Source organism: Anthonomus grandis, chromosome 1, assembly GCF_022605725.1.
Source record: "Anthonomus grandis grandis chromosome 1, icAntGran1.3, whole genome shotgun sequence".
Taxonomy (NCBI): domain Eukaryota; kingdom Metazoa; phylum Arthropoda; class Insecta; order Coleoptera; family Curculionidae; genus Anthonomus; species Anthonomus grandis.
The window spans coordinates 9388933-9415722 of NC_065546.1; the positions used below are offsets into that span (position 1 = coordinate 9388933).

Here is a 26790-nt window from a genome sequence, read left to right on the forward strand (position 1 = left end):
TTGATTAAAACCTTTTTTTTATTAAAAAGCAAAACAATAATGAATAATCATTTAGTACCCAATGATAAATTTGTGGATAGTTTTCGCTGAAGAACTAAACTCTGAAGAAGGGACGCTGCTACTAACCTGATTGGAGGAAGAGTTTCTATTGGCGTTTCGAGAAACTGAAAATAAATAATGCAAATTAAGCTTAATAGTATCTTTTTTATCTATTTCATACTTGGGAGATAGTAAGAAATATGTAACATTGAAAGTAGTTCAATGTTCTAAGGAAATAATCTTCCTAAATTGCTCAAATTGAGTTCCTCCCTAGTGTTATAATTTGATCGCAAATAATTTAATTAAATCTCATGGTTATAGAAATACCGATTTATACAAAAATGTAATATACTCATTTTACAGTAAGGCAGATTCTGGTTATGATACTTTTTGGTTATGACTGTTTACTAAGACATTCTTTATTAGAGTTAATAGAGTTATTACTATTACTAAAAAAAACATTGAGTGAATATCATAAAACTTTCAAACCACATGAAAATACAATTAATTGTTTTATTTAAGGGTCATTCTTCTGAAACTGCCGGAAATTACGTAACCTTAGAAAAATTCTTTATACAAAAGAAATTTTCTTCTTTTTATGTAATAAATATTTATATTACTTTATAATAAAAAGAATTATAAAACAAAATTAAAATAAAAAATATATATTTCCTTATTTTTTGTAACCACAGAACGTGATATGTCACGTCCGTGGACTGTCACCAACAAACCTATTTTAGTTTCATGTGTCATTAAACTAAACGAACAAAAATTTTACTTAATTTTTGTACATTTTCAAAACCACGTTTGAATTAAAAATAAGTATAAGTATACTCAAAAAGATTTAGTTTTAACTTTTAAGAGTGTTACTATTTTTTATTGCTGTCACCAAATAATCGTCACGTCCGTGGACAAAGTCAAAAAATCAAAATATCTGCGTGCGATATGTTCTTAAAAGTATGCCTCCTAGTTGACGCTCTAGTAATTTTATACTTCTTTGCCCTCAGTGTTTTGTTGATGTCGCAAGTGAAACCGTTTTGTGCAAATTTAGTGCCCTTTTTAGTGATACCTGTTGTTTCAAGCACTGTGATCACGTCTGTGAGCAGCCAAAAAAGTAAAGATAATAATCTTATTAATGTTAAATACGTATTATCATAAAGAAAAACACAAATAACCATTGTTGCACAGAAGTTTTGTAACCTAACCTAAAAATCTATAATTTTAAACTGTCAAAAGGCAATTTTCCATCACGTCCGTGTATCATGAATTGCCAACTTGTCCAACTTGGACAAGTTGGCTATAGACGTGATTCCGTGGACAATTAAATATTATTTATACACATTAAAAGTATTTTTAACAACTTTTTCTTTATGAGCTTATAATCTATAAAATATATTTATTGCGTAGCTTTAGATAACCCACTAATGCATCAACTAAAAAACACTTTTTTTTAAGGTATTAAATGGCTAGAACAAAGACAATATGCGATCGAGATCTAGAAAAAAGAAGAGAAGCGAAGAAATTAAGTATGCGCAAAGCAAGAGAAAAAATTAAAGCTGATCCTGTGCGATATGAAGAAGAGAAAAGAAAAGATAGGGAACGAAAAAAACGAAGTCGACGCCCTATTCAAGAGTTTAGTGACCGAGTTCAAAGAAAAATTCGAAAAAATTGGAGAAATCGATCAAGACGTTATAGGGAGAGAAAAAAAGATGCCGAAAAACACGCTGAAAATTAAAATAAATTTGTTAAATACAACACCCCACCATCCAGCCCTTTACCGATATTAGAAGAATTCCTGGGCCAAGCGGATCGAGAAACATTACTCCTCAACAAATAAGAGGACAAAAACTAGCGAGGAAAAACCGAAACACAATGAAAAAAAAAGATTAGGGAATTGGAGCTCTTAGTAAATACCCTAAAAAAGCGCGTGAATAAATATAAAACCCAAGCAAGCAGAGCAAATCATTGTTACCTTTCTAAAATACAAAGTCCTAAATCAAACGTCAGCAACTTGTTAAAAAAATATACGGTACCCTCAGCTGTAAAAAAAAAACTTTTATTTGCTGAAGTGATTGAAGAGCAGGTAAAAGAAAACTTCCCGGGAAACCAAAAATAAAAATAAGGTCTATTTTCTATCGATGCTTAATGGTGAAGTGGTAAAAAAATACAAATTTCTTACACATTTGGCGAAGCTCACATCAGATGGAAGAAAGAAGCACATACACAAGCAAGATATAGAAGCAAGAATCTTAATGACAAAAATGAAAGTCAGACATTTTTTAGAAAAAGATGAAAATAGCAGAATAACAGCCGGAAAAAAAGAAACAATTACAAAACACAAAGTTAAGAAACAGAAGCGGCTGTTAAATGATACGCTTCTGAATCTTCACAAAAAGTATACAGCTTTATACCCTAATTTTAAAAAGTTGAGCTATTCGACATTTTGCAAATTTCGTCCATTTTGGATTTTGTCTCTCAATTATAAGAATAGAGAGACGTATTTGTGCAAACAGCATGCAAATATGGGCCTTATATTGGAAAGTCTTAAGAAACATTCCATTATTAACGAATCGAGTATGAATGAGGTAATAAAACGTATTTGCTGTGATCAATTTCCCAAAGAATTATGTTTCGAACGGGCATGTGAGCGGTGCAAAGATACAAACGTTAATTTTAATCATTATGAAAAAAACGAACAAATATTCTATCAAACGTGGGCTATTCAGAGACATGAAGTTGATATTAAGGGTCAGCAAAAAATATGTTCGAAGACCGTCAAGTTAACGAAAATTTGCACCAAAGAAGAACTAGTGAATATTTTTAAAGCCACGTTAAACGGATTTATGCAACATATTTGTAACATAAATCACCAGTACGCTGCAATTGATTTAGTTAAAAAGTCACTGTCGGATACAACAGTACTAATCCACATGGACTTTTCAGAAAATTATGTCCTAAAATATGCTTCCGAAGTTCAGGCTTCTCACTTTGGGGCGTAAAAGCAGCAAATTAGTTTACACACCTGTGTTATCTATTATGGTGGCGATATGAAACCTGAGTCTTATTGCACCCTTTCTAACTGTTTAAGACATGACCCTGCTGAGATTTGTGCACATTTAGACCCGCTATTACAGGAAGTAAAAAAAAATGTTCCAAATTTAAAAACCATTCATTTTTGCAGCGATGGGCCGTCGACCCAGTATCGCAATAAATCAATGTTTTACCTAGCGTCTTCACATCTAACAAAAGTACTTAACGTTGAAAATATGGTGTGGCATTTTAGTGAAGCTGGGCATGGAAAAGGTGCGCCAGATGGTGTCGGCGGGTGCTTGAAGCGCACTGCGGATAGCTTAGTAGGAAGAGGAAAAGATATATCCACTTTGGAAATACTGATTCAAGAACTTAAGCAAGCTTGCAAAGGGATCCACATTATACCGATTGATGACCAAAACTTTATCGAAATGGACAAACTGGTTCCAAATGACATTCCAAGTTTTAAAGGAACATTGCGAGCCCACCAGTTAGTATGGCATCGTACTGAACCGAACACCATCTATGTTAGAAGGCTGAGATGCCAAAATTGTCATACAACTTGCACTAACTACAACAAATTGGTGTATAAATCTCATAAAATTTTGGAACATGGAAAGGATGATGATGACGACGATAATTTCTGGTCACCAGTTCACGAACGCCTACAATACAATGACATTTATGGATGTGATGATATACCACTTTCAAAAATTCAAGAAGACCAGATTCACCAGTTTAAAAAAAACTATGTCTGTTGTTGTGAAATTGTTGGGAAAAAAAATTTATCGACATTATGTGGCATGTATATTATCCGTAGATTCAAACAAAGAATATACTGTTAAATTTTTCAAAAAAACTGGAACTAAAACGTTTGAATATCCAGAAGTACCAGAAATAGCTGTCATTGAAGAACAGGAAATTCAAATGGTATTAGATCCTCCTGAGTATCTTGAGAAGAAAGACGAATACCTTTTTAAAAATTTAAGTTCCATCCCAAACTTGTTTTAGCAAATAAGTGTTGTTTATAACATTTTTATAAATTATATAAGATTACTTACTTTCTTACTGTCAGTTATAAAAATCATTAAAAGAATAAAGTTTCATTTTGAATCATGTTTTTTATTTAAATCTATTAAAATGCATTAATTTTATAATTTAAAACTAAAATTTTTGTACTAGCAAGAAAATAGATCATGTCCGTGGTCGTGGCATGTCACGTCCGTGTTCCACCCAAATAATTTTTTTGAAAATTTGGCCAAAATATATTTTATTCAGCTGGACCACTGTGGTCATTCTATAAACTAATTTACTTTTATTGGATTTATTCATCAAAATAACATTTTAAAACGAATTTATTTAATTTCAATTGTACTAGTATTATCCGGTCATTTTTTAAGAATAACCCTTAAATACATTTCTATTAATTTTCATAATGACCAGAATAAAACTAGCTTCGAGGTTCAACGAAAATTACTATTAACTATAATATGATTTAATATTAATTTTTTTTTGTTCTTTGAAATGCACAAAGTCTTAAAGATATTTAAAGGTTTCAAATTGGACTAAAGTCTATCTGTAATCCTTCTGTAAATCTTATCCATATGTCACAAAAACAATATTTTTAATCATCAACTCAAATGACTCTTAACCCTTTCAATACGGTACGAGAATGTATTGTTATGCCGCATGGACGGCAAAAAATAGCATGCCTGGGAGACGGATGACGCACATAGGCGTCGCAATTATATTTTTCTTTTTTTGATATTTATTATTTATCTAAAAGAAATCAAGTTACATTTATGTTTTTAAAGCTTACATTAATATCTAAATTATTTGTAATTGTGTAAACCAATAAATGAAACAAAAATAGCATTCTAAACAGTTTATAATGAAGTAGTTATAGAAAATCTATCTACCGTATGATAAATCTCAAAACATGGAAAAATACATAGCCCAACATCATTGCCTTTGTCGTTGACAGCTACTTTACTTGGAAAATGTCTTTCAGTAAGTCTAGTTTGAGTTAAATTATTTGCTCTTACTTTAGAGGTTTGAGTTGTACAAAACGTAAAAGAAGAAATGAAAAGAAGCGTCAAAATGAAAAAGATGAAAATAAAATTACCTTTGTAACAGCTGACAAATTGTATTTAAATGAAATGTAGCTAAAGGATTCTTCTTAGTATTCTGAATCAAAAACATTGCATGTGCATTAAGCAAACACATATCTATAGAATGAAAAAACAGCTTTTTGTACCATTTCGTGCTACTCCTTATACAATCTACTGAACTAATCATCATATCTGACCGGTCCACTGCACCCATCACCTCATTGTAATGTACAACACATTCTGGTTTCTTCTTAAATTCTTTCGTCTGACGGTCTATTTTGTCAAGTGTGACAATTTGGTCTTCATGAAAGGTAGTAATCATGTGAACTTCCCTTCGATCTTTCCATTTTAGGCATAATATTTTATCTGAGCATTTTGAAACAATATCTCCCTTTTCCTTAAGTTTTTTAGAAAGATCTGGCATTACTTTTCTTTCAGGACGTACGGTTCCACAAGAATTAGTTTGGTTTTCCAAAAGAAATGTAGAAAGTGCAGGACTACTATAATAATTTTCCATAAACAGTGAGTGGCCTTTATTTAGATAAGGTTGTAAAAGTGAAGCCACAACTGAACCAGAAACTCCAAGTCCCTTTACGTTTTCGATTTTCGTTTCTGCACCCACGTAAACTATAAAGTCCAAAATAATTCCAGTCTCGCTATCGCATAGCACAAAGAGTTTGATTCCAAAACGATGCCTTTTAGTTCTAATATATTGTTTAAAGTGTAATCGCCATTGGCGGCTTGCTAATAGGGGCGCAAGGGCGCGCGCCCCCCCAGTAATTTCATTAAAAATTACTTATTTTAAATATAAAACTCGTGTGCAGTAATTATTAATTATATTAGATATATTTTTTATCAACCCGCGTTTAAACGTATAACACAAGCGCCCGTACTATAGGAGATAATGCGATATTCAAATTATCAACCAAAGTGGTCCTGGCATCCTACGTATACCGCTCTCTGTCTCGCGCAAGGTACAGCTCATCTATACTCTATTTCAGAAGTGTGTAGAGCAATAAAACCTCATTAGGTATGCAAAAGTGGTACCTGGTGATCCACCAATATTTTATGCCACTACCTTAGTTGGGTATTAGTTTCAATGTAAAATTCTTTCTTTTCGTTGATTGCAGGTAGTGCCACCCGGTTTTGGGTCAATTTATGAGTTTTGCCCATTGTTACCCACTAATAAACATTGAAAACGGTTCGCCAAAGGCGTGCAACTGGGACTTGTTTTTTACCTTATAATTAATGTACTTAAATGCTATTTTATTTTAGAACGTTACTTTTGTTTAAATGGAATAATATATTTTTTTCACAAATTTATTGAACATAATATGTAGAGTAAAACAGTTGAAAATGTCACTTTTGGATCTGGCACTTTTTGAACAGTGTATAACAATTTTAAATTATAATAGATTGTAGTCTTCTTCGTCATCTGACGAACTGTCATCACCTCTTGACATTATAATTAAAGGATCGACTGTCTGATCGATGAGGTTGTCAAGATCCCACATTTTGTCCTCTTGCTTAATTACATGCTGGACTGCTTTTCGCCAATTCTCTGGTGTCGCTTCCGTAATGGCTTGATCAAACAGTAGCTTAACATCTTTCATTTTAAAAGTCGTGTTTTGCCTTGCTACAAATCCTTTTACCTGCGCCCATATCAGTTCTATAGGATTTAGTTCGCAATGATATGGCGGTAAGCGCAGTACAGTTATATTATATTTTTCGGCTATATCTTCCACGGCGTATTTCATGAAACGAGTTTTGTGTAAGTTTGCTATTGCCAGCAGTTCTTTTTTTATCAAATTTGCTTCAAACGCAATACCTTTTGCAGTCAGCCAATCGATAATTTCTTGCACTTGAAGTTGGCGTCTTCTCTATTCGCCGTGAATGATAGCTTGCGTTATCCATAACCACCACCGAATTAGCCGGAAGAAATTTTATCATTTCACCAAAATAGTCCTCGAAAACGTCTGAGTTCATGTCTTCATGGTAATCTCCTGTGCGAGTCGACTCAAAGGTTAGCAGACCTTCTTTTAAAAATCCCTCTTCGCTTCCAATATGTGTGATTATAAGTCTTTTTCCTTTTCCCGAAGGTACTTTAATACCCGTAGACAGGCCTTCTATGAAAGCTTGGCGAGCACTGATTATATTTTTGTCTTGCCACATTTTTTGGACTATATAACCTTCGTTAATCCACGTCTCATCAAGATAAAAAACTTTCTTTTGCTCCCTGCGGTACTGCTTGATACTTCTCAAGTATTGTCGTCTCCAACAAACAATTTCGTCGCTCTCCAGTAAAAGTGCTTTGCGGTTATGCTTTTCCCAGGCAAAATCCATATTTTTTAAAGTTTTCCATAAAAGTTTTCTACTTATCAACGGAATACTGTCATCTCGGCCAAGCTCCATTAAAATTTTGTCTAGGGTGAGTATTTCCTTTTTAAAATAAAAAGAGTGAACTTTTCTTCGAATTATACATTTAGCATTTTCATCAAGGACTTTTGTAGGTCGTCCTGGCTTTTGCTTGGGAGATTCCACTTGACCTGCTACTTTTCTTTCCCGCAACAATTTGAAAATGGTGGACTTTCCAATTCCACTCATTCGAGAACATTTTTCAACAATTTCTTGCACAGTAAAACTAGGGTAATCGTGTTTTATGCAATCATGTACATTTAAAATAATAACTTTTTCACTCAGCGATAGTGGAGAATTTTTAGTACATCTTTTCATTGGACTGAATACCTCCATTTTTTAAATATTGGGATAATAATATTGTGATTACACTACAGCGTAGCAGTGACTACTAACGTTTAAAATATGATTTAAAAGTATTTATAGTCTGTATATATTACCTGACCCCATTTTTGCACTATGAACTACCACGAAATGTAGCCAAACAGAACGGAATTCCCCAGTTTATTGCTCTATACACTTCTGAAATAGAGTATAGCTTCCTCTATTTGTCGTGGGGCGCGCTCACATCCGCGTCCATAATTTGGTCGAAAAGCTACTCTCGACGACCCATCTTCTCGGCTTTTATCACGCTCGTTAGCGATACCGAAGAGAGAGAAGTATTATTGCAAAAGAGGTATGTGATACAGTTGTTACTCAAGCGAAGGACAGATTTTCTGCCTGGTCTGACTTCAGACTGATTTTGCGCCTATTCATGAAAGAAATTAACCAGTCTTTACCAGCCAGCTTTAGAATTTTGTTGAACTGACGGTCTGAAATATTGCTTCTTTCAGCAAACTCGTAGGCAAGTTTTCGGCATTGCAAAGAGGTAATACCAAATGATCTAATGTTAAAATCATTGATATAGTTAGTTAGTTCAATTTCTTGTGCTTCTGTAAAAGTACGTTTGAATCTGCCGCCGCTTTCTGGTAACATTTCGTTTTCCCTATTCTTCTTAACATACCACCGCAATGTTGGTTCAGGCACTTCGTAAACAACGCTTGCTCTATTAACTGCCATATTTTCAGTTTTCAACAGCATAAATCGCAGCAATTAAACTATCTTCCGATCACGAACGGCGTTCACTTTTTCTCTTATAGTTACGCACCATCTGTAAAAAAAATATTTGAAGAAAAACTTTTTGGGGCAAGATGACGAGTTCGTCAACTTGCCCCCAAGAGAATTTATAACAAAATTGTTATAAATGAAACAAACAATAAATAAAACTACTTTGTGCTACTTACATTGTTAATCTATTGGGTCCTAGCAACAAAATGAACATCAATTAGGCAAATTTTTGACCACACTTTTTGCACATAAACTTACTTTACTGTACGGCAATATTATAACGACTAACTAGTAAACACAATTTGAAGCATAAATTCGAATGTAGTGAATTAAGCACCACCTATCTTTTTAAGGTATTACTAGGTCCCGACCAGACATCACAGGGTTTGATATACTACAGATTTTTGCTTATGATTTTCATCAAAATCAAATTCGTCATTTTACCCCGTTCGTCAACTTGCCCCACCTTACCCTATATCTAATTCGGTGATCTTAAAACTTTTTGAAAAGAATATTTGTCTGAGATATATTATAATAAAAATTACTCATAAATAGTCTATACGAAATTCGGGGATTGTAGGAAAGTAATTCGGAAAGTTAGTACTACTTTATAGTATCACTCCTTCGTTTGAGACTACAAAAGTTAACTATTTGCAATAACTCAGAGTAATATGTTATTTAAATGTAAATATTTCGGAATTTTCGGCGTTTTCTCAAAAGATCATGTCTCTAATTTTTATCGAATTTATGCGGAACTTTAGGCGGTCAGTGTATATAGAAATATAAGTTGTAATGTAAGTATAAATATACATACTTTTATAAAAATTTTCACATCAGTATATAACCATTTGACAAATACACAATATATTACTGAAGCTGTGATTTACCCAGCCTTTTCTAAGGCCATTCACAAACCTGACCATGACATTCTGCTTAAGAGACTTGTTGCTTTCGGATTATCTCCATCTTTCATTGCACATTTTTAATCCTATTTATATAAGTCTGCCGAATATACTGTTTTATTCAGTTTTCCAAAAGGGTCGAATCTGGGGCGACTTGCTTTTATTATTATGCTGAAGTAGTAAATTTGTATTCCCTTTTGGATACCGATAATTTAAACTTAAACTGACCCATAGAGAATATAGGTGATTGCGATAATTTAAGAGGTATTATTAAAAGGTGTTATCGTAATAGCTTGCCGCTAAATCGCTATAAACGTAAAGTTGTTTCCCACAGTTTAAAAAACAATTATTTCAATATTTAATATTAAACGTTGCCTTTTAGCTACAAAAAACGTTAACGGATTTTGGTGTCATAGTTGAAATTGCATTGTAATTTAATGAGGTTAAAAAATCCCGTGCACATATTATTAGCACAAGCTGTAGTCTTTTAGGGAAACCTCTACGTTGAAATTGTCTTTTATGCAATTATAAATAAAAAGTTAGAATACGCTTCAGTTCTGAAATCCGTTTTATCAGTATCATATAGATCGAATAAAAGCAATTCAGAAGTCAATTTTTATACTTGTTAAGTCATAAAATTTATAGCATTTATGCACCAATTAGGTACATTTCACTCTGAGTTAAATAGTTAACTTTTATAGTCTCGAACGAAGAAGTGATTCTATAAAGTAGTACTAACTTCCCGAATTACTTTCCTACAATCCCTGAATTTCGTATAAACTATTTATGAGTAATTTTTATTATAATATATCTCAGACAAATAGTCTTTTCAAAAAGTTTTGATATCACCGAATTAGATATAGGGTAAGGTGGGGCAAGTTGACGAACGGGGCAAGATGACGAATTTGATTTTGATGAAAATCATAATCAAAAATCTGTAGTATATCAAATCCTGTGATGTCTGGTCGGGACCTAGTAATACCTTAAAAAGATAGGTGGCCCTTAATTCACTACATTCGAATTTCTGGCCTGGTCTTTCAGTCTGAATAGGCGCAAAATCTTTTCTGACTGTCGAGGTCATCTTCAAGCAGCTAACTTGTTCAATAAAGAAGCTCTCCAAAATATAACAAGACCTTTCCAGTGGATATTTGAGATAATGTAGTTACTTTTTATCCAATATTATGTAAAATTAGATTAAGAACTGAACTAGAAGTCATTTACTCAAGACCAGATTTCTCACTAAATATTGGAGCTATGAACCCCAATGACAACTGCAGAGGCCGAGCGCAATTTTTCCACCCTTAAGCGAATAAAAACCTTCCTGCGAAGTACTATGCTTAATGAAAGACTTAATGCTTTCGCCATAATGTCCATCAATAGAAATTTAGTAATGGAAATAAACAATTTTTATGAAAAAGTAATGGAAAGATTTATAAATATGAAAGACCGTCGAGCAGATTTTACTTTTAAGAAGAAGCTTAAGTACCTATTGAACATTTATTAATAAGTATAATATTTCTTCACGTTTTAAAGTTATTTGTTATTATTTTTAAAACCACAGAGAGGTGGCAAAAATATTTTCGTGCGAGGTTCCGTGATGTGTAAATGCGATTGTTTTGTAACAATGTTCTTTATTTTTGATTGCCAAATTAAGACATTTATGTGCAAACTTTTTGTGATTGTACCATGATGACTGCAAACCGTCATGTCTCAGATATTATAACATATACTTAGGTACGTCCAGTTATATTTTTTTATTTATTAGGAAGTATATATTTATTTGGATTTGCGCGCCCCTCCATAGTCAAATGTCACGAGCCGCCACTGCATAATATAGCATTTCAAAATGTGGACCACCTTACTAAAATTCTTAAAGCATATATACCAGATTCCAAAATTATAAAAGATGCAACTCTCCATCGAACCAAGTGCACGGAAATAATTAAAAATGTACTGTGTAAAGTAGAAACTGAAGAGCTTATTGAAATTTTACGTAAGCAGAAATTTTCAATACTTCTTGACGAATCAACTAATATTAGTGATACTAAATTATTATGCCTTTTGGTAAGTATTATCTACGAATTTTAATATTTATCTAAAATTATCTTTTATACCTATAGGTATCTGTAAATGTATTTTTTTATTTATTAGTATTAAAAAGTACAATACTTTTGCAAAAGTCAATTCAATGTTTTTAGATAAACAAAAAAAAACTACAGTTGATCTACAAAATATAAATCTGTTAAAAAGAAATAAAAATAAATTTGTACTAACATCAAAAATATGTGCATGCTCTTCTCATTTAATTAATTTTATAGTAATAATAATTTTAGGTACGATATGCAGATGAACAATTCAAAGTCTGTACAAGGTTATTGGAACTAATAAAACTAGATGCTAAGGACTGCTCTGTCTCTCTCAGCTGCTTTGTTTGCAGCAGTAAAAAATGCTTCATTGACAAGGGCATACCTTTTAATAATATTATTGGTGTAGCATCAGATGGAGCTGCAGTAATGGTAGGAAAAAACAATTCTTTCTTTTCAAGGGTAAAACAGGAAGTTCCGCATGCTTTATTGTTGAGATGCATATGCCACACTAGCGCAATTATGGCTAGCAAAGCGTGCGCTGAATTACCACGGAGTCCAGAGGATTTAATTCGCAATATTGCCAACTACATTTTTGGCAGCGCGAAGCGTTGCGCAGTTTTATGCGAATTTCAAGAATTTTTTCACAAAGAAAAAAATCAAATATTAAAACTATCATCAACGAAATGGCTTTCTCTGCATGAGTGCATTAAAAGAATTCTCGAAAACTGGGACGTTTTGGAACATTATTTCCTTCTAGCACTTGCCGAAGATCAATTAAAAATAGCAAGCACTATTTTAGAGGACATGAAGAATCCTTTTATTAAGTTATTTTTTTTTTTTAGCATTTGTGTTAAATTATTTTAATTCATTTAACGCGCTCTTTCAAAGTCGTGATATTTTGATAGATCAATTGTACGAACGGTGTTGCACAATTTTAAGGCAACTATCGCAAAACTTTTTAAGACCCCAATTTGTCTATAAATGTGTAACCATTAATTTGAAACACCCAGAACACTTACTTCCCATTGAAAATATTTGTTTGGGTGCTGCTTGCATGGAACATTTAAAACAGCAACCCAAAGATTTAGTTCACGAGTTTCGTCTTAAATGTCTGAATTTTTATTTAACTGCCACTCAAGAACTGAAGGATCGCATGCCGGTACAAAACTCTATATTTAGAGAATTTCAATTTTTAAAACCTGATGTTTCATTGGATATTTAGCGCAGAGAGATGGGAGGGGTTAAGATGTTAGAGCTATTGATTATGCAATACAATAATATACTTGATGTTGAGAAACTCGATTTTGAGTGGCAGAGTTTACCTTTTCATTTTCCTGAAAATAAAAAGAATGAACTCGTCAAGTTACCCATAGAAATATTTTGGAAGTGAAGCAACGGGTTTTGATAAAAAACCTGTATTTAGTAATTTAAGTATTGTCGCTAAATTAATATTGTCCCTGCCGCATTCAAATGCAGAAGCTGAAGGATTTTTTCTATAGTAACAGATAAGTGAAAAATAAGAAAAGAAACCTTTTATCCGATGATACCTTAAATGCTGTAACTGTCTTTCGAAGCTCCATGCAATCAAAAAATATTGATTCTACAAATTTACAAGTTACTAAAGCACATTTGAATTTACATAATCAAAGCTTGTACTCTTTTAAAACTAAAAAATAAAATAAAATTTTTCCAGAATTATATTTGTTTGTTTAATGCCCATTTTCACCAACATTTTTAAGGAGGATTTAAGCCTTTAATTTAATTTAAGTGTTTTAAGACTTAACGCTTTTTTAAGCCTTCCTTAAATGTCGGTAAATGAAAATGGCCAGACTGCAGACTTCATGGCCGGCTAGTCCCAAAATTCCAAACCCCTCCCTCTTGTCTGTCTGTATTTATTCCGTTTTCCAATTGCTTGCACTGACTGCACTCTGCACACTGAATGGAAAATGCTATAGAATTCGTGGGAAAAAAAGGGAATTTTCGTCCGTCCTTATGGGAAATACCATTTCATAGAGTTGGCAACACTGCCCACATATGCGTCAGCCGTCCTGTTCGCAAGTCAGTAAGCAACGCACATATGCGTTAGCCGGGATGAAAGGGTTAAGACATTTTTGAAATTTGTGAAAAGTTGGTAGAAATAATTTTTGAATAAAATTTTAAGTTGTTATAATAGGAAGTTCAGGACAAAACAATGAACCTACGATGGTGATATTAAATAGTAAACAAATTAATTAAAAATTAGCAACAATAATACTCTATATTAAAATAAATATAGAACTATCACTTTACTCACCTCCCTATAAGTCATTACTCCTTCTTTCTTGGTAAACTGATGATACTTTGAAGCTTTTTGAACTTGACTTATGGCAACATGAGGTTTCATCTTGCTAAACACTGACATTTCTTCTGACAAATCTTGGTTGGAATCCTCCATATATTGACGTGGTTCCTCGCTTTTACTTATACAGTACAATTCCTACATATAAGTAAAAAAGGACGTATAAAAATAGAAGAATTAGACTAGGTGCTACTTACATTTTTATTTGTCATAAAATATAAATTGGTCCTCTCGTACCATTTTAATCTAGTGTCATTGCTGTAGACACTGGGCACAAAAGCGGCTGATATAATTTTATCACAAATTCCTTTAATTTCCTTGGTAGAAAACAGAATTTTTGATGAAGAAGGTTCAAAAACTATCACTAAAAGAGTGAAATTCTCAAACAGTATCTTTTTTTTTGTTCAATGTATATTTACTTTTGTTGTAAGTTCTTTGATCGCTTTTATACTTGCACACAACCATCATATAAGTGGACAACGGATCTGACACTAATAGTTTAATATTTTTTAAACTGACAACCCAAGTAATTGTAAGGGAAAGAATATTCCATACACTTAGCTGATTTTTGCTCGCTGACACTACCAGATGGCACTGATTACCTGAAAATGCCATTAGCTGTAAAATGGTATACATTTCAAAAACAAATTGCAAAATTGTCTTCTAATTTATATAATTCTAATTAAATTACCAAAGTTTTTAGCCAAAACTTTTTTGTGTGACTGAAATCTCCATTATAGATTAAGACATAATTGAACCGGTGTAAGCAGAAAGGGCACAAGTCAATATTCTGACAAATTGCCATAAAATGTGTTCTCCTATGGTAGACGCAACGGATTATGCACGGATATATGCAAGGGGCACAAGTCCGCATCCGTCCGTCAGTGACATGTGCCGTTTATGCGAAATGTTAGTGTTTCAAATGGTGGGGTCAACATGTGTTTGTCGTGCGTTTTACGTCATCAGCAAAAATCCGACTTCAGTTAATCTGTAGGTTACTTCGGGGACAGTTGCACGTGGTTTTAGTTTCATTTGACATGGATGACAATTCTGAATTAACACCTAATAAAAGACGAAAAGCTGAGCCTTCTAAGTATGCTCGCAACATACAGAAAAAGGCAAGATTGGAAGGAAAGTCTTATAAAAACAGTAAAGGAAGAGACGTTTGTGAGAAAAAAATTAATAATGGAGTCCTTTGCAGCTAGGTTCTTTTATAGTATTTTTGGCACATCGGTTAATTTCATTACTTAGTTGTAGAATGAAATGCTCTGAAAAGTTCTCTGATGCAGATAGATTGGCGATTTTTCAACGATTTTATACTTTAAGCTCTAAAAACGAACAAGACATTTTTCTACAGGGTCTTGTGGATACAAAGGAAGTAAAGCAGCGGCGTCCTCGCCCAGGTGACAAAAATAAACCCAAATCAAAAAGTTTCAAGTACTACTCATTTAAAGGAAGTTCCAAAGTAGAGATTTGTGTTAAAGCATTTTTGAATTTATATGCTATCACGTACAAACGCATCAGGAGAATTAACACCTTATCCTCACGAGGCAAGTCACCGAATGACTTACGCGGAAAAATGACAAGTGCTCATACTTTCTCAGAAGAAATCCGGAATTGTGTAAAGGAACACATACAATCATTTCCTACAAAAATCAGCCACTATTCAGGACGTGAAAAACATTATTTGAATAGCTAGCTAAATTTGACAAAAATGCATCAGCTTTACCTAGAGAAGTATCCAAACCAAAAGGTAAGCTTTTCATTTTATAGATGCTTTTTCCGTGAAAATTTTAATCTCTCTTTCGGAAGACCAAGTTGATGTTTGTTCGACTTGTGAATTACTAAATAACAAAATAAAAGACCAACATTTGAATGACACGGCCAAGCGTACTGCCATCGCAGAATTGATAGTTCACAAACGAAGGGCTAAAAAATTTTATTCCAAAATAACCAAAGATATTGGAGAAAAGGAAAATAAAGACCAAGTTCTGTCATTGGCCTTCGATTTTATGCAAAATGTCCAGTTACCCACAACGCCTGTGGGTGAGGGAGGTATTTTACTATCAGCAGCTTACTGTGTCCGTCTTTTGTATTCACATTCTTAAGTCAAATAAATCTAGGATGTACGTTTACCACGAGGGACAGGCAAAGAAAACAGCTGACGAAATTTGTGCGTTTGTTCTCAAATATCTTAAAGAATTCAAGGAAAATCAATCGGAGCTTCATCTTTCCACAGTGATAACTGCTGGGGCCAAAACAAGAATCATACTATGGTCAGGATGCTTTTGGCAGTCACAGATTCTGGTAAATTTAGCATGATTTGGCACTTTTTCCCAGTTAGGGGGCATTCGTTTCTCCTGTATGACAGGGACGAAATGAATGCTGGTGAAAAAAAAATTACGGAAACATGATAGAATATGCACCATTCACGAGATCTCCACGATTATTATTACCAATACAAAAAATAATACAAAATTTTCAGTCAAAGAGGTTGCAACAAGTGACGTATTAGATTTCAAAAACTGGTGGGAAAAATTTTATAAAAAAACCTGTGTCTCTGAAGAAACAAAACATTTTCCTCATAACGAAAAGGTCAACTTTCAAATAAGCACTTTTTCATGTTTTAAATACACATCCCAACAAAAAGGCACTGTTCAAGCCTATCCTTTTACTGACGGTTTGGTGTCACATACATTTAATTTATCACAACCTGGAATGGCCTGTCCAACTTTGCCAACGAGCCTTGCGCATTCCTTAGGAAAAGTTTCTATTAATGCCAACAAAATGGAGCATATAAGGAAATGCACTGCTTTTGTTGCAGAAGAACACAAACCATATTTTGATGCTATTCTTCAGTGGCCTACAATCAACAGTCAATGAGTGATCCGAAGATTAGTTTTTCCAAAACATTGTACTCTTCTATTGAAATTACCTGTTTATTTTTGACTTGTACTTTACATAACTAAAGCTGAATTAAAAAAAATAAATATTTTTCAAATTTACTAAATAGTATTATTTGCAAAAAGGGCACATGTCAATTCTTTCAAAGTCTTTTGGGGGAGCTAAAATCAATTTTTAAATTTAAAATATCAGGAGACAAATCGTGCTATTCAAACTATAAATCAATTATAACAATAAATGTTAATAATTTTACTTAATTTGATAAAAAAACAGTTTTTATCAATTTCCCAAAAATGTGTTTTTTTTTACATGTGCCCTTTCTGCTTACATCGATTCAATTGTTAAATTAAGATATTTTTATTATATTATATTAGGTATATCTATTTAATAGATGTATATATTTCTTATAAACTTCTTAATTAGTATTGGAGAAAAAAGTTGTTGGATAAAAAAGAACCAGAATTGTACGTTAAATCGAATATAATTTATTAGTTTAAAAGGATTCAAAATATGAATATTTAAATAGATTTTTAAACTAATTTTCTTTTTAATGTACCAATAGACTTTTCAGCATATTTCTATTTAATGACTCTTAAAAGTATAATGCAGTAAATATACTTCTCACCTTGTCCAAATTGTATGAAATTAATTTTTTCCTTAAAATTTGAATGTATCAAGGAACTCTTTAATTCACAACCATCTGTAGCCCATATTGTGAGTATAGCATCAAAACCAACAGCAAACAAAGAGCCATCAATGGAAAATGATAAACCATGACAAGAAATATCCCTAAATGTTCCTACATTTATGCAATTCCAAATTAAACCTGTTCCTAAAAAAAAATTATTTTACTACATACTAACAAATAAAATCCGATATAATCCTACTTACTATGAACAGATATAATTTCACCTAATTGCCATATTTTAAAAGTTCTGTCATCCGCCACAGTAATACATTTTAAACTGTCTTCTGATGTTACTGGTTGAAGTGCTATACTTGTTATAGTAGCTTCATGAGGATATTCTATTGAAGTATTTAACTCATACCTAAAAATAATACATTAATAACTGTCTGGTTGTATTCTGATCCTTGAGAACTTACATCTGTTTTTGTCTATTAAAAGTCCAGAATTTCAGCCTGACTTCCTTACAGATTTTTTTTTCTTTTCTTTCTTCTATAGTAGCTAACCACTTTCCATTTTTACTTAAAGCAATCTTTTTAACATCAGTATTTTCTAGTTTACAATCCCTTTCATTTGTAATTTTATTCTGATTGACTATATCAACCTTAAAGCCATTTCTAATTTACTATAATCAGGCAGAACAAGCTTAAATTATACTTACATTGTATAGCAAAGACATATCATTTGGTGAATAAAACTGGACGCATCCCACATTCCCATTCATCACTAAAGCTCTAGTGATTGGGTCATAAATCATTCCACTTTCATAGTGGCTCCCCAACACCAAATTTTGAATCACACAGATTTGGTTCATCTGAGAGTCAACTATTCTTATAGCATTATCAGAGGTTGCAACTGCTACATATGCATTATTTTCTGATACTGCTAATTGGACAAGACCTGCTGGTAGTCTGATAGGGAAAAAAGTTTCAAATTATATGCTTTAATAATAAATTATGCTGTCATTTATGTGTAGTACAAAATTATCAGAAAATTAATATTTTCAAATTAGATATTGAACTATGATTCATCTAATGAAAAAAAAAATTACCTTGGCAAAAACTTCTTTTGATTGGGATTATCAATCTGCCATTTTACAAGTACACATTCATCAGCTCCACTGTAAAAATAACTGCCCAATGTGGAAAATGCTATACATTTTACTGGCAGTGTATGCCAATGAAACACGGCTTGTGATTTTTTCTTAAAAATGTTCTGCCATAGAATAACTCTGCCAGTATCATCTCCTGTGAGCACAATTTGTTCTTCACAGTGACATGCAACACAAGTAAAATTTCTATTGTTTTCAGCCATGTTATAGAAACTAATGTTTACTGAGTTCCAAGTAGCAAAATGAACTACATTCTTGGAGACTACAGAAAAGAAATTCTTCTTGCTTACATCTATATGAAAGTCTTCTCTAGTAATTTTTAGACACACTCTTTGCTGCTCTAATTCTTTTGTGTTTAAGGCAGCAAAGCCTATTTGTCGTTTCTTTGTATTGTAGGCAATTAATATGTCCAAGCCATTTGTTAAACTCGAAGTTAATAGACTGAAGAATAAAATTGTATTTTTTGGAATTTTCTGAAAAAAGAATTATAAATAAAATGAAATACATACATTTTTGTTTGAATGGTTGCTTGATTTTCTAATTTATTTATGGCATAGTGAAACTCCCGTAAGTATCTCATTTATCAGTATTAGAAGACAAGATGTTTTAAAGAAATCCCTGCAGATTAAATAAAAGTTTTAATTCCATATGTCATGATATAAAAATAAAAATAAAATAAACTTTATTGTATGACATAAAATAAGCATACCATACAAAGGTGGAAAGTACCGCTACGCGTATTTTAATAACCACCGTGCTTAAATATCTAAACCTAAAACTAAGACTGCTAATATTCCTACCTATTTATTCATACATATGTATATATTCAGTAAAATAATTATGTGTCACAATAAATTATTTGATATATTGCTATCCCTTATATAGTCCTTAACTTTATGCTTAAAAGTAGTGTGGCTTACTTCCTTAAAACTCACAGGCAAGATATTATAAGTATAGAACCCTGTGTAGGTAAAACAAGATTTAAAAAATTCAGTGCGATGCTGAGGAATAGAAAAAATATTTTTATGGCGAATATCTACTGAATGGGCATCTCCACGACCCATCAAAAACTCCGACAAATAAGCAGGCTCTTTGAGATTTTTTACTTTATATACTAGACTGCTAAGATTTGCAAATCTTCTCTCTGCCATATTTAAAGTATAAATTTCTGAAATATGCTAACATGATCCCTGCGTGAAAGATCTTTACTAAACCGCACACATGAATTTTGTATTTTTTAAATTTTATATTTCTTAATTTCAGTTAGGAATGGACCGTATACCATATTAAGGTAGGCAGATATACTAAGTACTAGGCTTTCAGTAAGAATTTTTTTACTAATTAGGGGTAAGACATTTTTGAATTCATACAGAATTTTGAGTTTGTGATATGATTTTTGACAAACATGAGCATCAAATTGCAACCTGCAATCCATGTGCAAACCAAGGTTTTTTACTTGATTAGTCCAATTAATTTCAGAATCGTTAATTTTAAGTTTTACAGCTGTGGCAGTTTCTAAGTTTATCTCATTTTTAGAAAACAATATAGCCTGTGTTTTTTTAGAATTAATAAATAAGGAGTTTTGACTTGCCCAAAGAGAGATACTCTCCAGGTCATCATTAATGAAGGTTAAAGCAGTGGACAACTCATTAGCCGGGGTTGAACTATAGATTTGTAAATCGTCTGCATACATATGGCATTTACAGTGTTTTATGTGTTGAATCAAATCTGATGTAAAAAGTGTAAATAAAAGTGACCCCAGGATAGAGCCCTGAGGCACACCCCTGCCCACAACCATCCAGCTTAAGATCCTCACTGCTCCCTCAGCATCTGTAATTTTTACTGCCTGTTCCCTATTTCCCAGATAGCTGCCAAACCATCCATTAGCCTTTAGGTTATAATGATTTAATTTAGCTACTAAAAGATCAGTGTTTAAAGTATCAAAAGCTTTGGTCATGTCAATGAGCACTGTTGGGCAACAGTGACCATTATCAAAGGACCTTGCGATATCACTAGTTATTTTCAACAAGGCCGTGGCACAACTGTGGTTAGTCCTAAATCCCCATTGATATTTAGGTATTATACATTTAGGAAGAAGATAATCTAGTATTTGGGTTTTTACAATTTTTTTCATTATTTTGGATGGGGTTGGCAGTATACTAATTGGCCGTAATTCACCCACAGAAGTTTGGCTGGATACTTTAGGAATAGGCATTATGAGAGCCCTTTTCCAGATATCAGGAACAACGCCAGCCATGAAAGACGAGTTTATAATATTAACAAGAGGGCCTAGACACGTCGAAATACAAGATTTTAACATGCGTATAGAAACTCCGTCTATCGCAACCGCACCGCTCCCAACACTGTTCAAGGCCCTAAGCACCTCAAGTTCTGTTACAAGTCTAAATGTAAATGGATCAGAATTTATAGATGAGCTGAGAAAATCATTTAAAAGAACAGGATCAACCTGTGCAGCAGGTGTACTATCTATAACATAATTATTTATTATATTTGGTTCTTTAATGCTACTTGGAATGGGAGTAAATTCATTTTCGTTTACATTCGTTTACAACTAATGCAAACATTATTCTTTATCATCAGAAATATCGTAGTCTATATAGAAAGACGATAAAAGCAGCTAAGGTTAAATATTATAGTGACCGCTTGAATATGTCCTCAAATAGGCAGAGAGAATGTTGGTCAATTATAAATGACTTCAGGCATTCTCACAAGAAAGTTTCAGAACCAGAAGTAAGACCAAATAGTTTAAATGATTATTACTGTAATATTCCTCATTTATTGCTCAAGGATGTGAATACTAATATTGATCCTTTGCATTATATTCAACAAGTGTCAGTTCAAAATTCTTTTTTCTTTTATCCTGTTAGCCTTACTGATGTTAGAGATGCAATTAAAAGCTTAAAAAACCATAAATCAGCTGGACCTGATGGAATATCATCAAAATTACTACTCCTTTTGCCTGACTCAGCATTGAATGCCTTAGCTTCTGCCATAAACAATTCCTTTCATAATGGCATCTTTCCAGCATGTTTGAAGGAGGCAGTGGTTATCCCTCTTTATAAGGGTGGAGATGTGAGTGAGCCTTTTAATTTTCGTCCAATTTCTATATTATCTACCCTCTCCAAGATAGTTGAAAAACTTGCAAAAATCAGAATTTTATCTTTTTTACATAATTGCATTTTATCTGCAAATCAGTTTGGATTTCAAACGGGAAGAGGGACTCATGACGCTGTTTTCGGCTTTTTGGAGAGTGTCTATGTGTCCTTAAATTCTGGAGAGTCCGCGGCGGCAGTGTTTTGCGATTTATCCAAGGCATTTGATTGTGTAGATCATGGAATACTGCTGTCTAAGCTCAATAATTATGGCTTTAGAGGTGTGGCATTGCAATGGCTGGAATCCTATCTGTCTAATCGTACCCAAAGAGTTACAGTATCTGGATGTTTATCCGATTCCAGATCCCTTAAAACTGGAGTACCTCAGGGTTCAGTGTTAGGACCACTATTATTTTTGCTCTATGTAAATGATTTGGGTTCATTAAAACTGCAGGGCAAAGTGGTTCAGTTTGCTGATGATACCACCATTTTATGGAATCATAGAGATTCTGATAATGTTAGAGCCCAGGTGTTTAAGGATCTTAAGATTTTATCGGAGTGGTGTGCTGCAAACAGGCTTGTATTTAATGTGGGCAAAACCTTTATTATGGGATTTAAGTGTGACGTTCAGGGCCTTATGTTTAGTGAAAACTCCCCCTTGCAAAACAAAGAAAGCTGTAAGTTCCTTGGTATTACCATTGATGGTCGCCTTCGCTTCGAAGATCGTATCCTAAATCTTGCATCAAAATTATCCTCTGGATGCTTTGCAGTAAGAATGGCGGGGCATGAGCTGGGAGGGGTAGTTGCACGTTCAGTGTACTTTTCTCTTATTGAGTCCCACCTTCGTTATGGCTTGCCTTTTTGGGGTTTAAGCAACAAGGGATTATTAAACATAATTTTTGTGATTCAAAAAAAGGCAGTTAGATACCTATGTTCCGCTGGGTTAAGAGATTCTTGTAAACCTCTCTTTATATCTCAAAAAATCCTAACTCTTTTTTCTCTTTTTATCTTAGAAACAGCTACTCTTATTCATAAATGTCCTAAACCTCCCTCTAACACTGGTCATATGACTCGCCAGGTTAACGATTTTCCCTTACCAATCCCTACATCCTCCCTCACGAAGAACTCACTTATATACCTCAGCAAAAAAATTTACAACCATGTTCCTCTATGTATCAGACAAATTTTATAAGTTAAGAGATTCAAAAAGGAATTAAAATCACTTTTATTATCCAGGGCATATTATAGCCTTGACGATTTTTTTAATGATACCTTTTAACCTGTGCTCTGACATCATTTTAGTGTTTTAGTTTTGTTTCCTGTTAAATAATGTAATTTACTTCTTCTAAATTCTGTTTTATTGACAGCTTTACTTATTTTTTAATGAAATTTATCAAAAAGATGCTTTTTTTTTCTCAATCTGTTTTGTTATGATTAATTTTGGTAATGTGTGTGAATTTTATGGTAAAGTGTTTTAGAAGTTATGTTTGTTTGAAATTTAAAGTGAATTTGGAATTTTTTAGTTTTTAGGATGCTTGTACACAAGATTTTGTTGTCTTACGTAATATAGCACATTTTCTTTCTTTCTTTCTTTTTTCTTTCATTATTAATAATTCTCCAATTAGCAACTTTTTTCCAAAAATATGTACTAGAACCTTTACATTTATTTATTTCATTGGAAAAATATGCCTTCTTTTCTAATTTTATAGCCTTATTGACATAATTTTTTGAATCAATATAATAAGTTCTACTAGAAGCAGTTTTTACTGAGATATATTTTTTAAAGCCTTTATGTTTCATTTCAATAATTTTTTTTAGATTATGGGTTAGCCATGGTGGGCTGGTACTTCCAGATTTTCTCAGCTTTAATGGACCAAACATATCAAACAAAACTAACAGTTTAGAATTAAGTATTTCTACTTTAGTATTAACATCGTCAGTCTTATATAACTCACGCCAATCTAGATGCTCTAAATAATATTTAAATTCTTCAGAGTTAGTCAGTGTAAAGTCTCTTTTATATATCATAGTCTTAATCGGCTTAAGTTTATCACATTTTATAGTACAGAATACAGCCTCATGATCTGTCTGTATTGGATCACAGGCTATCACACCATGATCCTTGACTAGGTTAATATTATTTACAAAGATGAGGTCGATTAGAGATTCACTATTTAGTGTTATTCTAGTAGGCTTATCAATAATTTGAGTCAAATTAAAAGTCATAAAATATTATATAAAAATTTACATTCTACAGTGGTGCTATTTAAAATATTAATATTAAAATCTCCTGTACATATAAAGACGTCACAGGTACAAATCACTTCTGGAATTAAGTCATGCAAGTATTTTTCTTTTCTATATAACTTGAAATTTTTTATTGAAAAAGATTCAGAAAGGAGTTTATTGTTAAGCCATGTTTCAGAGACTGTAATTATATCATGCTTAGATTTTTCTATAAAGTGCCTAATATCTGAAAATTTATTACATAAAGACCAGGGATTTATATGAACTATATTTAATTTGTGCTTACAATTAGGTATGGCTGGGTGAGGGTCAGCTTCTTTGGGCAGTGATGGAGTGGGGATTCCTAGAACTATTTTCTGCGTTGGTATTGGGTTCTCCTGTGAAAATTTCCACTGGTAGGTGGTTTAGCTTTATGAGAAGCCACTGAGCTTTGTGTCCTAAAACGATCCACATAGCAGCCATCCGGCCAAAAGCTTTCGGAAAGGTATGTTGTTTCCAGCTCTTCAGGTATTCCAAGTTTAAGTGCAGCGCTATTTGGGTTTTTATACTTTGACTGAAGTTTTACACACTGATAAACACCAGCATATTTTGGGTTTAGGACTGCAATTATATCTTGGGGACTAGTGTTCACATCCAGGTTGGAGAGATAAATCCAAGTTAATTTAGCTATTCTCTCACCAATATTTTTATTTGCCACGTGTAACTTCGGTTGCTCTGGACCTGTGCATATCTTTCCAGATGATGCATTGGATAGGTTAGTCTTGCTACTAGGTGGATTTCTACTAACTTGTGTGTCTTTTTGTTTTGGCACATCATCATTGACAAATATAAGCTCATTCATTTTAGTATTTTAGGCCTTGAGCAGTTTGGATGTTGGAGTTGGCCTTTTAGGTATCTCTGATGCATAGTTTGTTTGATTTTGATGTTCCAGATTCTTGGTTGTATCATTTTTGTCAATTGGCTCACTTATTTGTGTGTGCTGCTTCCCTATGTTGTTTAGATTGGCGGAAATAGAAACTTTTATTTCACTCAAAGACTGATCTACAGTAGTAGTGAAAGTCTTAAAACAATTTTCAAGTTTCTGATTTTCAGAGAAATTCTTGCCTCCACCGATCACAATCGAATTTTCCTCCAAAGCTTTGGTTTTATCAGTTGACTTCAAAATTCGAAGAGTTTCAGTTGCTTCCATAACAGACTTTTTGTTTTTGTTAACTTCGCCTTTTAAGGATTCAACTTCAGCCTCTAGATGTGCAATTTTTCCATTAAGAAGCGGCAACTTTTTCACTAAGAGCCTACAATCTGTGCAGATATGAATCAAAACACGACTTACTGATGGGATAACTCGGATCTCCAAAGCCATAGCACCTGAACAGTTTCTACACACCACTTGCTCGCAGATGTCACATGGATATCTGAAGAGTGCATTTTTGTCCTCTTTTAAAATGCAATCCGCATTACATTTAAAACACTTTGACATGTCAGTATAAATAATGAAACGAACAATGAAACTGGAACAGAGCTATGATCTCAAAATGTAAACACAAAAGATGGCGCAGGACAATTACAGATGAAAACTTTTGTTTATTAGGTTAATATGTACGTTTTTCGATGAAATAAACACCCACAGGGAGTAAAAACTGTTAACAACCCTATACACACTATTTTCTATAATTATTTTGAAGTAATTTTATAAAAAATTTGAGAAAACTTAGGAGTGTTTACTGGTATGTTGTATTGCGACTATGTTCATATATCTCTCTATGTCCCTAATAATTTAAATACTTCCTTTAACTTAAATATAACGCTTATTGAATGTTTGTTCATGTTCTATTCATGGTTTCTGTATACCTGTACCAGGCTACTTGGAATCGGCTCTTCAAGATTCATATAACTATGTTAAACTTATATACTTACATATTCTACCACTTTAATCTTATTTTTTATGGACCATACAAGTAGTTTACCATCTTTAGAGCAAGCTACTATACATTCTAAATTATTTATGGTACTAAAATTGAGGCCTACAATATCGCTCTCCCATCCTGTGTACTCAAACACTTGTTTCCCAGTCTTTGTATTGTATTGGGTAATTGAGCTCTTGGATGCCACAAAAACATTGCTGAAATTTAGATAATTTAGAGTTATAGAAGGTAAAGCATGTTTCCTTTAAAAGATATTAGGTGTCTATAAAAAATAATAGTTATTTGAATAACTTACTCCCCAGTTGCTGAAAATGCAGGTTTTAAATTTACAAATGATCCTCCGCCTTTAAATGTTACTGAAATATCCATTATGTTTATTGTTTACACGAATATACCTTAAAAAAATAAGAAAAAATTATTTATATTTTGAAATTTTTTTTTTAGGTTATTTTATTAGGTATTTTCATGTAGAGCAGGGCACGTGTTTTTATAAATTTGGCAACATGTAAATAAGCAACCGAGTCAAGTGTACAAAGGGAACTGTGTTGCTATCAAGTAGAGATGGGTTGTTATTCTGCCGTGCTAAGACAAGAGGTCGTAATTTTTGTTCTGTACAGATTTTTGCATATTTGGGACCGGTATAATTATTCTGATCAGTATACTAAGTCATAAAGTCGTATGTTAAGTAGAAATGCCCGAAACAGTATAACATTTTTGTCATATCTGCCAAATATTGAGAAAATACTAAATCAAAATGTCGCATTTAATGTATACAAAAA

The 26790-nt window shown here is 32.9% G+C and overlaps 1 protein-coding gene across 1 annotated transcript; it reads right to left on the bottom strand.

The window, feature by feature from the left end:
• LOC126741438 (WD repeat-containing protein 75) lies at positions 1–26478 on the bottom strand. Its single transcript, XM_050447844.1, has 11 exons — positions 26307–26478; positions 26004–26208; positions 18670–19202; positions 18280–18529; positions 18038–18222; positions 17825–17982; positions 17559–17765; positions 14449–14631; positions 14227–14393; positions 13985–14167; positions 1–164 (listed from the first exon to the last, which is right to left on the bottom strand). Exons 1-11 carry the CDS (start codon positions 26378–26380, stop codon positions 48–50), a joined length of 2262 nt encoding a protein of 753 aa, XP_050303801.1. The 5' UTR covers positions 26381–26478; the 3' UTR covers positions 1–47.
• Positions 26479–26790: the final 312 nt, after the last annotated feature.

Bases quoted from the DNA above. Each gene is read 5' to 3' on its own strand.
- LOC126741438 (XM_050447844.1), bottom strand. From the start codon at position 26,380: ATGGATATTTCAGTAACATTTAAAGGCGGAGGATCATTTGTAAATTTA. The intron at 17,983-18,037 runs GTAAGTTCTCAA...TATTATTTTTAG, and splicing joins TTTAATAGACAAAAACAGAT to GTATGAGTTAAATACTTCAA. The intron at 14,394-14,448 runs GTAAATATACAT...TCACTCTTTTAG, and splicing joins TCAAAGAACTTACAACAAAA to TGATAGTTTTTGAACCTTCT.